We start from the raw sequence: 16,390 nt of genomic DNA, 5'->3' as shown, positions 1-16,390 counted from the left end.
TGCTGAATTCAAAGCATTTATCCAAAAAGGCCAAACTGTAAAAATCAGGACAAATTTATGGTGAGCTGCATTACCATCTCATGTCCTGTCGTTGTTTTGACTCCTGTATTGGATTCATTCTGTACAGTCATTTTAATAACCAGAATGTTTCTTGCCATGCTTGAGCATGCATTCCACTTTAGTTCAACAAATTACTGAAAGTGTTTCTGATTGAATTTAGTATGAGAATTACACCTACCTTCATAAATGTCTTTGTGAATTAAAAAAAAAAAATCTTTTGCAACATCACCTTTCATAGTGGGTTGCAAAAACGATAACAGGGCAGTGTTTAAATAGTACATTAGTTCTCTTCACAAGTTTAGTAGTATTTAGTATAGTAAATGCAATTTGCGACTTTTTTTTACAAACCTTGGTGAAGAGATTTTTTAAATAAATATTCCTGAGGTCTGGAAAGTTGGTGCAATTCATATGCGAAATATAATCAACATCAAAAATGGTAATGCAAAGGCCATTTGTTGAATTAAAATGGAATGATCCCAGGTTATGTAAAATGAATTTAATAGACTTGTGGAGGTTTTAAAATGACAAAATCAACCACTAGGTGGTGCCCAAGATTCTTATGTACGAATTTAAGTTTCGGTTTCGTTGCGGGTTATCCGGTACACCCCTTTGTACAGGGACAGGTCGCCATTAATATTTCGCCGGAAGAAAAAATGGATATTCAGGCTTTACTTTCGGGGGAAGATGACACATTAGAAGTAATGTGTGACAGAGACGGTGAGTCAGGGCTGCGAGTATAATTTTGACTCTTAGGATGACTGCTTAGCTGGCTAGCTAGTGCGGTTTGATAAGCGACATCAAAACGTAAACAAAAATGAATGCTGCAAGATAATATACTAATTATTAATATAGCCAGTTATCCAGCCTGCATTCTGACCGCCGTTTATGCAGATTCGCTGAATTCTTTTACAATAGTCTGGAGTCGAACAGTACAGTATGTCTAATTGGAGCACAGTAAAAACTTTCTGTTTTGACGTAGCTGAACAAAAGTACCCATTTGTTTGCAGAAATTTCTGGTGAACAATTGCTCTCGATGTTTGACCTTCATCTGTATGTTTAGAGGACTATAAAGATACCAGCTAACTTCGTCCGTATACGTGGCTATCAAATGCTATAACAACCATCTTCTGTTACTATACAAGTGACACAATGCCAACTTTGAGTCATCGACAGCAAGAGTAACCAAAGCCGTATTATCGATGTGTTCTTTAATCTGTTTACGTTTATTCTAAGTGGCTTATAACGAAATATTATATAACACAAAGAACTATATTTCTTGGAAAGAGAATATAGTTGGGGACTGATCCCCCTCAGCCGCTGCTAGCGTGTTAACTCAAAAAGTATCTGACGGATCCTTTACAACCTTTGCAGACACATTGTATAGGTGGCGATTTGCAACATATAAAGTTGAAACAAATCACACCAAAATTGAAGCAAAATCCCGTAGTAACAGCAAAATAAAGGGTGATAACTAAAGACATTTGACATTGTGAATGTGATAAGTAGTTGATGGATCTTATTACCACTAGACAAAAACATAATATGGATGAAGATCTAAACCTGATTTTATTTCAAGACAAATTGCACCAGAATTGAAGCAGCGGCGCTAGGTGGCAGCAAAGGAAGGAAATGGCAGCTATAGAAGACGCTTGATCTTGTGGAGACAGTAACCCTAAATGTATTGCACCAAATTTGAAGCAGTATCCTTTAGTGGCAGCACATGACAGAACAGTCACAAACGCAGAATAGTTGAACCTGATCACATTGAGACTAAAGATTGTAGAGGTTGGGGGCAAAGGGATCAAATGGGGAGGGGAATGGGGCTGTTATTTATTATGTCTAGTTTTTTTATGACTCTCATTTATTTGCTATTCTTACAGGTGAACGGAGAAAAGAAAGAGAACCAAGTCAGGAAGAAAACAAAACAGGATCTGACACTGAGGATAAGGATGAGCCCACAATGACAGAGCTCAGATTAGTTTTGATTGGCAAAACTGGGTCAGGGAAGAGTTCTTCTGGCAACACCATCCTCGGTCAAAAGCACTTCCTGTCAAAACTCAGTGCCAGCTCCGTGACCCAGACTTGTGAGCAAGGCATCCTAGAATATGGTGAAGGAGAAGAGAAGGAAAGCGGAGGTGTGAGGCAGCGGAGGAAGAGGGTTGTAGTGGTGGACATGCCAGGGTTTGGAGACACCCGTTTTGATGCGGAGCATATCCGGACTGAAATTGCCAAGTGTGTGGTGCAGATGGCTCCAGGACCCCATGCATTCCTCGTAGTGATCCAGCTGGGCCGATACACAGAAGATGAGGCAAGGGCAGTGAAAGAGGTGGAGCAGACTTTTGGGGAGCAGGCAATACTCAATCACAGCGTGATTGTGTTCACAAGGGGAGATGACCTGGAGGAGATGGACATTGAGGAATACCTGAGAGATACTGCCCCAGAGGATCTCAAGTCACTTCTAGAGAGATGTGGGCGCAGATACCATGTCCTCAACAACAGGAAACCTGAAGACAGAGAGCAAGTGTGGGGCTTGTTGGAGAAGGTGAAGCGGATGGTGGAGGTTAACGGAGGAGGGTGCTACACTAAAAACATCTTTCGGGAAGCCGAAACAGTTATCAGGGAGGAGCAGGAAAGGCTAATGAATGAGCAAGAGGCAGCAAAGTCTATGGAGGGGCTGTTCATGGATGGGGCCAAGAGGAGGAAGTATGACCTTAAAGCCGTGACTCCAGATAGTGAAGAGGAAAGGCAGGGGCAGTGGAAGAGGAGGAAAGGGGTTAAAAGCCAGATGGTATCTCCAGACTCTTCTGTATGGAGGTTCAGGAAGGAGGCCATCCATTCAGCTAAGGTCCTGGATAAAATCAAGATCTTGGTGGCAGCTGCTGCCACAGGAGTGCTCGTGGGCGCTGTGTGCGGGGCCGCAGTTCCCCTAGCCGTGGCTACGGGTGCCGCTTTGGTCGGGCAGGTGGTGGGCATGGGGGGTGCAGTTGGAACAGTGGTAGCTGCTACATCAGGCACTGCTGTCATGGCTGTGGGGTCAGCGATGGGGGTGGTTTTCGGGGGGTCGGTGGGTGCTCTGGTGGGAGCTGATGCTGAAACTCCACTGGATGCCTCCGTAGAGGCACTGAGGCAGGTCGGAGTGATGGGAGCTACGGCGGTGGGAGTAGCGGCTGGTGTGGGTGTGGTTCTAGGAGCAGGGGCAGCCCTGGGGGCATGTGGCACAGCTGTAAGCTCCACAGCACCTGTGGCGGCAGAGGGCGTGCATGCTGTGGGACTGGCTAACTCCGCTGTTGCGCAGGCTGTTGGCTCAGTAGAAATGACAGGACCACTAATGGTGGCAGAAGAGGCTCAGGCAGTAGCAGTGGTGGGGCCGATGGGAGCCAACATGGCGGAGGCTGGTGGGAGGGTGGCAACTGGCTTCGATCGAATCATATCTGCAGCTACAGAGATCGGAAAGGTGGCTGCAGGGATCGCTATGGCCGGGGGGCTGGTGGTGAAGGTTGTTAAGGAGAAGGTCAGGCAGAGGACTGGTCCCTCAGAATCTAGTACCGTTGAGAAGACGTCTTGGGAGTTCTCCTGGGACAAAAAATAAAGATTCTGGACCAGAAACTTACTATTGGTTTGGGTGTCATCATTAGTTGTATGATTCAGAGTTTCTTTTATAAAGACTTATGAATGCTGCATTTTATGAGATATCTAAAATGGTGCAGTTCAAGCATGATAGCCACGTCATTAATATATAATTATCATAAGAATCATAATTTGTGTGATTGCAAATTTTAGCCACTTTTCTTGATTGAACCACAAGAATACGGTTTTAAATTAAATATATGAAGATTTTTTTACTATATTATATTGGAGTCTAATTTTGGGAAATGCTTTGTTGTGTTTTATGCAATAAACAATTTATGCTTTTCTGATTACATCTTTAGTAAAACAATTTTTTGAGTACAACTTGAGCTTTTTAAAAGAAACTGAGCAAAACAATTTTTCTGATAATAAAACAATCTATTCTGATAATATTCACTATTTTATGAAGCTATCGTGCTGTAAATATGGTTTTATGTATGCATAAATTAATGTGTGGTAATTTGTGTATTATGAACAAACAAATAAACATTTGTTAATATATTTTTTGCAAGGTTCCGTATTAAAATTCACTGTCATTGTTAGAGTGATTATGATATTAAAATTATAACAATAAAAAAAACGTTAAATGTCAACTATCACACATATCCGCACATTTTCACAAACTGTGGTTAAAGTTTGACCGCGAACATGAAGCGTTTCTTCTGTGTTTGGGCGGGGATCTCCTTGGTTGGGCGTGGCAAAGTAAAATTAAACGGAAGCTTCTGATCAGTGACGTACTATCAGACCATGGCATAAAGTGCGCTTTGATTGGTTGGTGGTCCCTGGTCTTAGAGCAACAACAGTCAACAGTTCACCAATCAGAAATTCGGCTGAATTTGGTGTGTTTGTAAATGACGTAGCAGCTGGAAAGCAAAATGGCTTCCATTAATTTGTAAATGGAACTACTAAGAGAGATTCTCGCCTTCTCCCGGCACGGGATCTTTTATTTTTTTATACATTTCGACAAATCATAGAAAATTGTTAATTTCTCGTCAGACTTCCACGGTTTTCCTTTAAAAAAATCTCTGGTGGCAACCGGGGAAGTGAAAGAAAACGAGGATGGACGGTGGGGAGTATATTTCGGCAATGGAAAATATGGACCCCACGTTGTCAGAACTCGGGGACGAATTTACCCTCGGTGACATTGATGGTGGGTGATGACTATTATTAAAGAAATCGTAATATTTGTTTTGAAAATGGAAATGATCAAAGTAGCCCATATCCGGGATCCGATAGCTGGAATGTCCTCTGACTCGATCGTCACCTGCCAGTTTAGTCGAGAAGCGTATATTTGTCAACTGCAATATTATAGCTTCCTTATGTTACAGTTGATCGTATAACGATGACCTGAGGTGGATGCAGTATTATAGATTGTTACCTTCCGCGATTATTCCGTGAATATGTCCTATTTTAAGGCACTCAGGCAGCTTTATTAGATTTATATAGGTGCTATTTTGATACGAGGTATTTGTAGTGCACGGTATGTTATTACACGGTTTCAATTTGTTTACAAACTGCAGCGGAGAACATTGACAAAATAGATGTCCTGCACACATCAAGCATCCTGTCAGATGGTGTCTGTCAAACCGGTTGGTTAAGTGGCAGATATTTATGTTAAACTGGCACAACCAACATGGAAACTATAAAATCCGTAATACAAATCCAGGCATTATTTCGATATTTGACATCATCTAGTATATTTGCCCCTTATATTTTTTATATTTTCGCGCACTCGGAGGTTACATTTGAAAACATGACATTTGACGTGTTCTTTGCTAATTACTTTCCATAGTAGTAATACGTTTCGTACAGTAATTTGTAACTCTGGGCAGCCCCCGTATGTATGTATGTTTGTGTGTGCAGATTTGTTTCACCATGCTTTTATTGAATACTGAAGGTGAATAATAGTTTCCACCACTGACACACCTCTCAGTAACTCCCCCCTATTTTTAACCGAAAGGGTCCCGCTGTGTTAGGGGCGTCGCGTTATATAATTTTCTTTTGTTGCCAAAGTCAACAAAAGATGTGATTTTCTTTAAAATTAGTACCCTGTATCGGTTTAGTTTTTTTTTTTTTTAACTTTGAATTTCGCATCTGTTTTTTAAACCATGACCTGGAAAGTGACTTTTTTGCCACTTAAGTGACCTTCCCCTCTGGAAATATGAGGTAGCCGATTAATAACGGAGTGGTAATTCAGTCACTCTCCATTCAAGGTTATGACCTGGAGTTCAAGGATACCCTTTCTTTCTTGTGAAAGCTGTCATCTCATCACGCCGGCAGTGATTCTGGGTATCTTGAATTAATAATTCCCAGCTTCCCAGCTTGAGACTGAACATGACCCAGAGTCAGATGTGATTAAGCAGCTCCACTAATCACTATGGCTGTAACTGCATTTTGTGTCTTTTTATCTTTAGATTGGGGGGGAAAAAAATATGACAAGCAGTTTTGCCTTGCACAGCTGGTGCGCCCATAGTGACCCCTTATTTTTCATATTTTTCATCGCCACATGTTAGGTATCCTGAAAATTCTCAGTCAGTGCCAGTACTGCTGTGGAGGGTACGTCACGTGACGGCATCAGTCTTAATGTGAAGGGGCAATTTGATGGTTTTGTCATGTAGGGTGTATTGCAGTGTTCCAGTACTGTGTTGCCATAGAGACCGTATTGTTACACTTTAGAGTGTTATCATTGAGAGGCCAATTGAATTGTTTGAGTGTCAGTGTTACCCTGCCCTGTTGCTATGATGAGGTTTTTTTCTAAATCGGAATGCCCTGACCCTGTTGGCTGTAAATAGCATCATCTCTTTGCTACTTGTGCAGTGCATGGTTTTTTCTCCCTTACTTAATGCTTATTTGGTGGCAGATGTTAGTTAACTTACAAAAACAAAGTTTGAGTTTGCATTACCTTTGAGTTCATGTTAATTATTTTGTGAGTTTTAATCTTAGTGAATAGGTAGAATTGTATCGATATTGAATTGATTTATATCAAGAGTTTCTAAAAAGCACTACTGAGAATTCCATGTGTAAGGCACATTTCATATTTTGAACTAAGCACATTTTCAGTGACATTTTCAGGGATTAAGTCTTCTGTAAGTACCTACGGGTGGCACAGTCAGATTACAGCCGGTGCTCCTGTGTTTCCCCCCACAGAGATGCTACAGTTTGTTAGCAACCAGGTGGGCGATTTTCCCGACCTCTTCGAGGATCAGATACCACCTGGCTCCCTCCAACATGGCCCCGCCTCTCAGGCTCCACTGGAAGCCCCCCCAACATCCCAAACACCGGGGAATATGGGGTTTCAGAGCCCTGCTCCCCTCACACCTATGGCTGCCCCCCCTTCTGTGACTCTGACGCCTCCCCAGACGCCTGTGCAGCCCCAGGCCCAGGCCCGTGCTCCTCCCCTGCTTCAGCCACGGCCCCAGCCTATCCAGCAGGTGGCGCCACAGCCTCAGCAGCAGACACAGCCCATCCAGGTGCAGAGCACGACCGTCTCTGCAGTTCAGACTTTGGGAGTACAGGCCCCAGGCTTTTCAGTGCAGGCCCAAAGCCATGTGCTGCCGGTGCAGACACAGGCCCCGGCCGTGATGTTTGCCCCAGCCCTGACCAGCGCCTCACCCTCACGCTTTATTCAGAGCCCTGTCATCTGCCACCAGGGCCCCACGCCTGGTTTCCAAGGTGAATCCCTGCTTTTTCTCATTTAGAAATTTTTTACTATCATCAATGATATTCTAATTCCAATCGTAGTTCATATTTTATTTTAATATTTGCATGTATAGCACTCATAGAAAGTCTTGGGATGCTTGCTTAATTCACTAAAAATGTTGCAAATTCATTGGATCCATAACAAAAAATATTAGTTTATTCATTAATTTACAAAATATATATGTTACATTAGAAACAACCAGTAGTTTTTAAGTAAAACATTCATGTAAAGAATTAATGAAATAGTAAGAATTTGAAACCCAAATGATAGAATCAAGCAAGCATTCCTTTACGTGAGCATCGCACATACATTGGAAGTTTTATTTTGAGAAATAAATTTCTTTCTGTAATTAGAGTTAGCATGTAGTAAATTGCTGCACAGTTACCTGTATAATTCCCAGTACGAAATGCTTAACTTTGTCCCTCCCTTTGACCACAGTCCTCCAACCACAGATGCAGAGCATCATGACGTCACCACAGGTTCAGCCAATGGCGATCCAGCACCAGCGTGTCCTGACGTCAGCCGGCCAGACCATACAGACGCTTTCGACGGCACCCGCTACTGTACATACAGTGTCGCAGCAAGTTCCAGTGAGTATAGCCGCACCATGTGCTTGTTTGAAAAAGTGTGATATTTGGATAAAAATACTCAATTTGTGCTTCCCTGGATCAGATTGCAAAAAATAAAGCCATTTCTTGATCTGACGCCGAAGTTATTGAGATACTTTATTACCATTTGTTCAGGTACGTACGAATTCTTCAGTTTTTCTCTCCTGTGAGACGGGTGTGTGGAGGTGAGTGTAGGTCAGCACAGTGTCAGTCATTTGTCCCACACCCGTGGAGCTCTATTTGGGATTAAAGGCCTCGCTCAAGGGCCCCACAGTGAAATGATCACTCTTCCAACCAAAGGATTCAGGCCTGGGACCTCGTGATCCCTGGAATAGATCCCTAACCTCAGAGCCAAACACCACTTCCTGTGAAGTTTTCCTTTCTATCATTCTCTGCTGCAGTTTTATATTCCCTCTGTCTTTCCTTGAGGTTCTGGTCCACCAGCCCCAGATTTTAAAGACGGACTCCCTGGTTCTGACCACCCTGAAGCCCGATGGCACCCAGGTTCTGTCCACAGTGCAGAATCCAGCTGGGATCACAACCCTGACTGCCCCCATCCAGACCACGGCCCTGCAGGTCCCAGTACGCTGCTCTACTTGTCATTCCTTCCCCCTGTACTCATGCTCAGTTCTTCCACCTGTCTTAATTGTGTCGTGTCTGATTAATCTACCGGGGGCGGCATGGTGGTGCAGTGGTTAGCACTGCTGCCTCACACCTCTGGGACTCGGGTTTGAGTCTCCGCCTGGGTTACATGTGTGCGGAGTTTGCATGTTCTCCCCATGTCGTCGTGGGGTTTCCTCCGGGTACTCCGGTTTCCCCCCACAGTCCAAAAACATGCTGAGGCTAATTGGAGTTGCTAAAATTGCTCGTAGGTGTGCATGTGAGAGTGTATGGTGTGTGAGTGTGTCCTGCGATGGGCTGGCCCCCCATCCTGGGTTGTTCCCTGCCTCGTGCCCATTGCTTCCGGAATAGGCTCCGGACCCCCCGCGACCCAGTAGGATAAGCGGTTTGGAAAATGGATTGATGGATGATTAATCTACTTTTTGATAAAGTATTTACTAGTATTTTTCTACCTAGACTCTGATGGGTGGCAACATTCTGACCACACTTCCCGTTATGATGGGGAGTGGAGACAAGCTGCCAATCAAGCAGCTGTCGCCTGGGCCATCCGTTGGCGGAACCAATGGCAGGGTCGGACAAGACCAAGGGGCGGTGCCAGGGATGGGGCCGGGAGTTGGGATGAAGGAGGGCGAGAAGAGGACCACCCACAACATTATTGAGAAGAGATACCGTTCCTCCATCAATGACAAGATCCTAGAGCTCAGAGACCTAGTGATGGGCAACGATGCCAAGGTGGGTCACTGGGGAAGATATTTATGATACAGGCTTTGAACTTTGTTTTAAAACATGTCAGAAGTTCTGCAGTAGGGGTTTTGTATGTGTGTAAGGAGACATCTATGGAACTGGGAATTTAAGTAGCGTGAATGCTAAAGAAATAAGCTTCAAATTTGTCTCGTCTTGTATTTCTCTGACTGAAGTGGTTGTTGTATTTCTCCGATTTAACGTGCACCTTTTCTTTGTAGATGCACAAATCAGGAGTGCTGAGGAAGGCCATTGATTATATAAAGTACCTTCAGCAGACCAATCATAAGCTCCGACAAGAGAATCTGACCCTCAAGATGGCCAATCAGAAAAACAGTAAGTTCTGGTGTTTCACTGTGTCTTGTAATGTACTTGGCCCACTTGTGGGTCCCATATAACTGTGTTTTTAAAGTGAAATTAGATACTTTTGAGTGTCGAATGATGAGATGCTCTCCTCTCTCCTGCTCCAGAGTCTGTGTGTCTGACGGACGACACCGAGATGAAACCGGAGATGGTAATGATGTCGCCACCTGCCTCGGATTCGGGCTCAGGGTCTCCCCACCAGTTCTCCCCCTACTGCGTCGACTCGGAGCCTGGGAGTCCTCTGCTGGACCATGAACAGGTACATGCCGGGGCTGCTGGTGGAGCTGAGAGGGACATGGAGCTGGTGCTGTGAGGAAGCCGCCGGCGGGTGTGTGTTTGGGTGCTGGAATGTGCGGCTGAGCGTTGTCATTTTTGCCTGCAGATGAAGAGTGAGCCCAACTCCCCTGCCTCGGTGGGGGTCATGGACCGCTCCCGCATCCTCCTCTGTGCTCTCACCTTCCTCTGCCTGTCTCTCAACCCGCTGCCTTCGCTTCTGGGCCCCGAGGCCCGGAGTGGACCCCAGTGGACCCCTGCTGGTGTGGGACACGGGCCCTCCAGAACCATGCTGAGCCTCTCTGGCCAGACTCAGAGCTTTGGTGAGCGCCTCGTTGACGGGTTCTGTCATCATGCCATAGAAACTGGCGACGGTAAAAGCTAGGGTCAGTTTTTGCTGCTGGACTGTTGAAGTCCCTGGAACCGACAGAGCGGGATGATGGGTTTTGTGACGCCTTTCTGTCCCTAAACTACCTGCAGCGGTGTGGCTGTGGTGGCTGCTGCCCTGGATCAGCATGTGGCTGCTGAGCGGCGTGGGGGCCGTCTGGGGCTGCGTGAGAGTCCTGTACCTGTGGGAGCCGGTGACGCCGCTCCACTCGCCCAAGTCCGTCTGCTTCTGGAGGCACCGCAAGCAGGCCGACCTCCAGCTGCTAAGGGTGAGCGGGGGGGCTGCCTCTTTATGCAGAGTCTTTTGATATCCGCTTTTATATTGATCTTCTGAAGCTCTGTTTCATCAGTTTAATAGTGATTGTCTCCCCCCCCAACTGCTTAGGGTGACTACACAGCCGCAGCCACCAGCCTGCAGACTTGCCTCTCTGTACTGTCCAGGGCCCCTCCGGCGACCAGCCTCGACTTGGCCTGCTCCCTCTCCTGGAATCTGATTCGCTACTGCCTGCACCGGCCCACCCCCCTGGGCTGGCTGGTGCGTCAGATTGGTGGGAAGCACAAAGGGGAGGAGTCACAAACGAGCTCACGGGATGCTGCCCTGGTGTACCAGAGACTCAGCCAGCTGCAGCTGACAGGTGAGTCCTGTCCTGTTACTCGGCAAACACACTCTGCATGCTGCAGACGGATCAGGGTGAGAGCCGGGAAATCTACCTTCAAAGGAGTAAACGGCAATTAATGGTCGGCTCACGGCAGGTGTCCCCCCTCCCCCGCACAGGGAAGCTGCCGCAGCGCAGTGGCCTTTGGGGCTTGTCCCTGTCCCTCAGCGCGGTGAACCTGAGTGAGAGCGCCCAGGGAAAGGTGCCTCCCTCCCAGCAGGCCGAGATCTACGTCACAGCGGCCATCGCGCTCCGTAATGTGCTGGGCCACCACCTCTCCTGCCTGCCTGTAAGCGAGTCCTTTCCACCATCCATTTCCTCTCCCTCTTTCTCGTTTTCTTTCCATCAACACTTTTTCCATGCTTGTCTTCTTTGTCTGTCTCTCTCCTCTTCTCCCATCCCCTTTTCAGGGTTACCTGTTGAGCTGTGCTGAGAGCCTGGCCTGGCAGTCAGACTCCAGGCAGGCCCCTGATTGGCTGCGCTGGCTCTTCACCCCATTGGGCAGGCAGTTCTTCTTGAGCTGCGATTGGTCCGTGAAGTCTGGCAGCCAAGAGGGTGTCTATACTTCCCAGAGAGACCCAGGTGCATTATGGTTAATCATCCTTATTATGTTTCTGTAACGTTTCCCAGTAAATTGCATCATTTGCTGAACATGCTGCACTTACAGCTGTTACACTATAATCTGATCTTGTGGGCTCTGGACCTTCTGAGCTGATAGTCGCTCAGAGAAGCGGAGCGTTGGACCACACGCCATGCTGACGCCCCCGCCCCGATCCCTCTGTCCCACGCAGCCGACCCCATCGCCCAGCTGCACCGCTGCTTCTGCGAGAAGCTGCTGGAGAGAGCCGTGCACTCACTGATCCAGCCACACACCAAGGCCGAGACGCAGAAGCCTCAAGAGGGCACAGGGTAACGCCTTCGTCAGCTCGGGGGGGCGGGGCAGCTTTGAAGCTCGGCTGAGAGGCGGAGCATGATCGTGGGGAGGAGGGGCAGCTAGGTTGGGAGGCGGAGCATGATCGTGGGGAGGCGGGGCAGCTAGGTTGGGAGGCGGAGCATGATCGTGGGGAGGAGGGGCAGCTAGGTTGGGAGGCGGAGCATGATCGTGGGGAGGAGGGGCAGCTAGGTTGGGAGGCAGGGCCTGTGGGTGTGTCTCTGAGAGAGTGTGATGCCCGTGTGTGACGCTTTTAATGACTTTAATCATTTAAATGGTGAAGCTCCTCTCCTCCCACAGCGAGTTCACCAGCGCCTTGGAGTTTCTTCATCTACTGAACAGCTGCACAGAGGAGTCTCCCTCACCCTCCCCTCCCTTCCCTCCCCCTGCAAGCCACGGCAGGGCATCAGGTTTGTACCCACAGGCACACAGACGCACACTCATCCTATCCCGTCCCAGGATCATGTTGCATTGAAGGGATATTAAATATTAACCCTTGATTTTGGTAAATATGATTCTGGGTGTATCTCTCCATGACTGGTGTGCTCACCCTGGCCCCTGCCACAAGCAGTGGGAGACCCCGTGTGTCGCTGGTGGGCGCTGGTCCTAGAGGCTGTGGCGTGCTGGCTGCAGGGTGACGACGAGGCCGTCAGGTCCCTGCTGGCCGAGGCGGAGCGTATGCCGAGAGCCCTGCATACACTGGAGTGAGTAGCACACGTCGTGCTCGCATGTGTATATACACACGTATAACTAAATACATGCGGTGTTAGAAACGGCGACCCATACACATGCATGTGCACCGTCGTACCATGGACCGTAACCATGGCGACATGCCGCCTCGCAGCCACCCGCTCCCTAAAGCCGTGCAGCACCTGTGTCGGGCCGTGCAGATGAGCCTGAACGCCCAGAAGGGAGAGGCGTGGCCGGGCTCCCTGGCGGCCTGTGAGCGGTCCAGCGGACACCTGCAGGCCAGCATCTCCCTGCCCCTGGGCGAGAGTGCCGGCTGGCTCAACAAGGTACGCACGGGGGGGCGTGTGTGTGGGGGCGGGAAAGTGAGCCTGGGTATATGCCAGTGGGACCTACAGTGAGCAAAATTGTGGAAACACTTCCAAATTTCAGAGACTGCAGAACTTTATTCAACTGTTGCTCCAGTTGTTTGTTTATTCATCCATTCTTTGATTGTTTATAAACGTTACCGCCAATAATGTGTAATTTTTGAAGTGTAATGCCAAAAATGCTGGGTGTTTCCACAATTTTGCCCGCTAGTGTGTACTGTCTGAGCGGTGAAGTGACTACTGTACAGTACTGATCCACTGCCCTGTTTGATTCGTTGTCTGAATTTCCTGTGAATTATCTACCTTTTTAAGTGACTGACCTGCACACACAGGGGCTCAGTGACCAGCTGACGGGGGGAATAAGGGTGGTGCAGGCTGGGGGGGGTGGCTGTGGTGCATTGTAGTTGCATTGCATGCTCCTCAGGCCTGTGCAATGTGTCTGCAGTGCAGTACAGAGGCCTCCTGAGATGCTGCGCTCCCCCCACACACTGTGCCCCCACCCCCCACCCCCGTACAGCATAGACTCTAATCACCATGCTTGGCTCATCGCTGCACGTTCACTTAATGTCTCTCTCGTGTCTCTTCATCCATGTAAGGGGGTGGAGCTCCTGGTATGTGACCTCTTGCTGACCCTGAGGACCAACCTATGGCAGAGAGGAGGCGGAGCTAATGGGGAGCCAGGCCCCGCCCCCAGCTCCCAGCTGGCAGGATTTCAGCATGATCTGAGCTCTCTGCGTAAATTGGGCCAGTGCTACAGACAGGCTCAGCACAAGGTATGTCGAGAACTGACACCTTCAGCTGTGAACTGTTAGCAGGAGCACAGCTGCTAAAGAATTTGGGAAATTGAGGTGATACTTCACTTCAGAAAACAGGGACTGTGGTTATTGTGTGGAAGGCCGTAAGAATGTTTCAGTAACTGCTGTCCTACCCATGAGCCAGGACACAGCCTGCCGCAGAGCAGCGATAATGATGATGAAGACGTTGAATTCATTTCATCCTGCAGCTCTTCCTCCATGAGACGACCATGCGGCTGATGGCGGGGGCCAGCCCCACCCGCACGCACCAGCTGTTGGAGCTCAGCCTGCGTAGACGCAGCCACAACCGTGGCTGTGGGGCAGGTGAGTGGAACACCCCCGGGGACTGCTTGCCTATCTGCTTTTGAATAATTCATGTTTTCCACCACCAGAGGGCGACTGCATGCTTGGGGAACGGGAGCGAGCCCACGCCATCCTGCTGGCCTGCCGCCACCTGCCCCTGCCACTGCTCACGCCGCCCGGCCACCGAGCGCGGCTGCTGGCCGAGGCCCGACGCACGCTGGAGCGTGTGGGAGACCGACGCTCGCTTCAGGACTGCCAACAGATCCTGCTACGGCTCGGCGGCGGCACAACCATCGCTGCCTCCTAATGGAGGAGACGTGTATATGCCCACATAAACAACACACACACCCGCCGAGACCTACGCGCCAACTACACACTGACGCTTACAGACATTCACATCGGAAAGCAGCACTGTTACGTCACCATAAGCCACGTTAAACACGTACGACATGCTCTATCCATGTGTACACTCTGTATATACGGTTTTCATTATTTTCAAGCACTGGGGGCCTAGATTTCAGACCCGAGTCTCAAAGGGCAAACACTGGCCATCCCTGCAGAGCCTTCAGTGTGCGGCGTTCCGCTCGCTGACCTGTGCGCTTTGTTCCACCGGCAGCAGAGCCCTTTCTCTGCATTGCTGATACTTACCCTGTTAAGTTATTGGCTTGTTCAGCCAGAATAAACCTGACAGAGATATTTGGTGGCCAGTAAAGGGTTCTGCCTTAAATAAGCTGTCAGTTCGTCTAAGGATCGGGACAGTGCCGTGTAAAATGTTTGTGTCGCAAAATGGATCTTTAATCAGTACTTGTGTATACCTACCTCATATAGTGATACAGGCAAACACAGGACCATGAGATCTGGCATAGGACAGGTAAAAAAAAAAAAATTCTAATTTATAGTGTCAATTTACTGTAGTTCTATGAGCTTAGGCCTATTGTACCAATATAAAAATGAAAATTTAAAAATAGCATAGGGAAGTTCCAGCTTCATTGATATGTCAAGCAGAAGCATAGTTACACAAGCGCCCCCAATCTGTAAATAGCTGTATATAGTTAGCTAGGGCTGGAGGTGTGACAACGAGCCTACGGTGATCCAGACGTCCGTGAAAGCCCTGAAGCGGTGGGGGCTGGTGCCCTCTTCTGGAAGGAGGAGACCAAGCTTTAAAATTTTCAGACGTTTTGCTTTTTGTCTTTTTTTTTTTTTATTCCCCCTCCACTAGGGTGTGGCTATTGCTTCAAGAACTTCCTTGAAACTTTTATTACATCAATTATATGTTATTTAATGCTATTATTATTATTATTATTTTCCATGTCATTCTTTCCATGTCGTCATAAATTTTCCTGTTTTTCTGAATGCCGTGGTTTAATGGTGATTTGTTTTCCAATGCAAAGTTGACTTTTTCGTGGTACAGTAGCAGTGCTGGATGTCTAGGGCTCGGTAGGTTTATCATGCAGATAAGAGTCGTGCTTTTGAAGGACATTAGGAAGGAAGTTTGTTTTTTTTAAATACAGTATAATTGTATTATTTTGCTCAAACGTGGACCTAGCACGAATCTTTCACCTTTCCATTTTTTCCCCCAAGGTGAAATCTTGAATAAACATTCACTTGGGCCTCAGTCTTAACTCAATCTTGACTTTTGAAGTTATTGGCAACCCAGCAGTCAGTATGTTCAGCTAAAAATATCACACTGTAAAGTTTTGCACTGTACCTCACCTGCTTAGTTTTATATTCTGATTAGTTCTGTGCCGGTAATATTTTCATTTCAGTGTTTTTATTCCTGCTATCTATTTTTCCAAGAGTTCATATTCCAGTGGATGTTTTTTTTTTTTGTTAAATAAAAGCTGATGAGAGTGGACAGTGCCTCAGAAGCTCGTTTTACTTTATAGTCCCGTTTGATGGCTCTTACGAAAAAGACGGATGGGAAGGTGCCTTCTCACCGGACATGCTGTTGGATGAAGTTTATCTAAATCTGCTCCTACACAGCCGTGGTGAACACTGTCTTATGCATCATCCTGAAGTGTATGAAGAAGTCAAGCTCCTCCCCCATTACCAGTGAATCGGCGCACGGCTTCATGGGAACTGTAGTAAAATAAAGTATCTCACATAATCGCACAATCCCTACAATCTGTTTCCATAGCTAAGTGTATGTTCAATATTACCAAATACACAAATATTTAATTGAGGAAAAAAACACGAAATTAGTAAATATGAAATATATTAATTATCAAATACAAATACATTAAATTGTGTTTAAAAGTTTCTGCTGTGGCT

General features: G+C 47.3%; 2 protein-coding genes across 4 annotated transcripts; both read left to right on the top strand.

The window, feature by feature from the left end:
* The first annotated feature begins 645 nt into the window (after window positions 1-645).
* LOC125718292 (uncharacterized) lies at window positions 646-4,188 on the top strand. Its single transcript, XM_048992049.1, has 2 exons — window positions 646-777; window positions 1,941-4,188. The coding sequence occupies exons 1-2, from the start codon at window positions 714-716 to the stop codon at window positions 3,647-3,649; spliced, it is 1,773 nt and encodes a 590-aa protein (XP_048848006.1). The 5' UTR covers window positions 646-713; the 3' UTR covers window positions 3,650-4,188.
* Window positions 4,189-4,306: 118 nt separating this feature from the next.
* srebf2 (sterol regulatory element binding transcription factor 2) lies at window positions 4,307-15,746 on the top strand. 3 transcript variants are annotated; one of them, XM_048992004.1, is made up of 19 exons: window positions 4,307-4,837; window positions 6,835-7,359; window positions 7,826-7,977; window positions 8,425-8,571; window positions 9,073-9,348; window positions 9,579-9,693; window positions 9,828-9,979; window positions 10,103-10,316; window positions 10,474-10,649; window positions 10,766-11,015; window positions 11,156-11,325; window positions 11,447-11,618; window positions 11,828-11,945; window positions 12,268-12,377; window positions 12,536-12,671; window positions 12,812-12,983; window positions 13,619-13,795; window positions 14,026-14,140; window positions 14,209-15,746. In XM_048992004.1, the coding sequence occupies exons 1-19, from the start codon at window positions 4,747-4,749 to the stop codon at window positions 14,424-14,426; spliced, it is 3,486 nt and encodes a 1,161-aa protein (XP_048847961.1). In that variant the 5' UTR covers window positions 4,307-4,746; the 3' UTR covers window positions 14,427-15,746. The 3 variants fall into 3 exon arrangements, with proteins under 3 accessions (XP_048847961.1, XP_048847960.1, XP_048847958.1); XM_048992003.1 differs by having other exon boundaries at window positions 8,425-8,577; window positions 12,539-12,671; XM_048992001.1 differs by having other exon boundaries at window positions 8,425-8,577.
* The last annotated feature ends 644 nt before the right edge of the window (window positions 15,747-16,390 follow it).

The sequence above is a fragment of the Brienomyrus brachyistius genome, chromosome 22 (assembly GCF_023856365.1).
Source record: "Brienomyrus brachyistius isolate T26 chromosome 22, BBRACH_0.4, whole genome shotgun sequence".
In the NCBI taxonomy this organism is placed as follows: domain Eukaryota; kingdom Metazoa; phylum Chordata; class Actinopteri; order Osteoglossiformes; family Mormyridae; genus Brienomyrus; species Brienomyrus brachyistius.
This window is presented reverse-complemented; position numbering and strand designations above follow the sequence as displayed.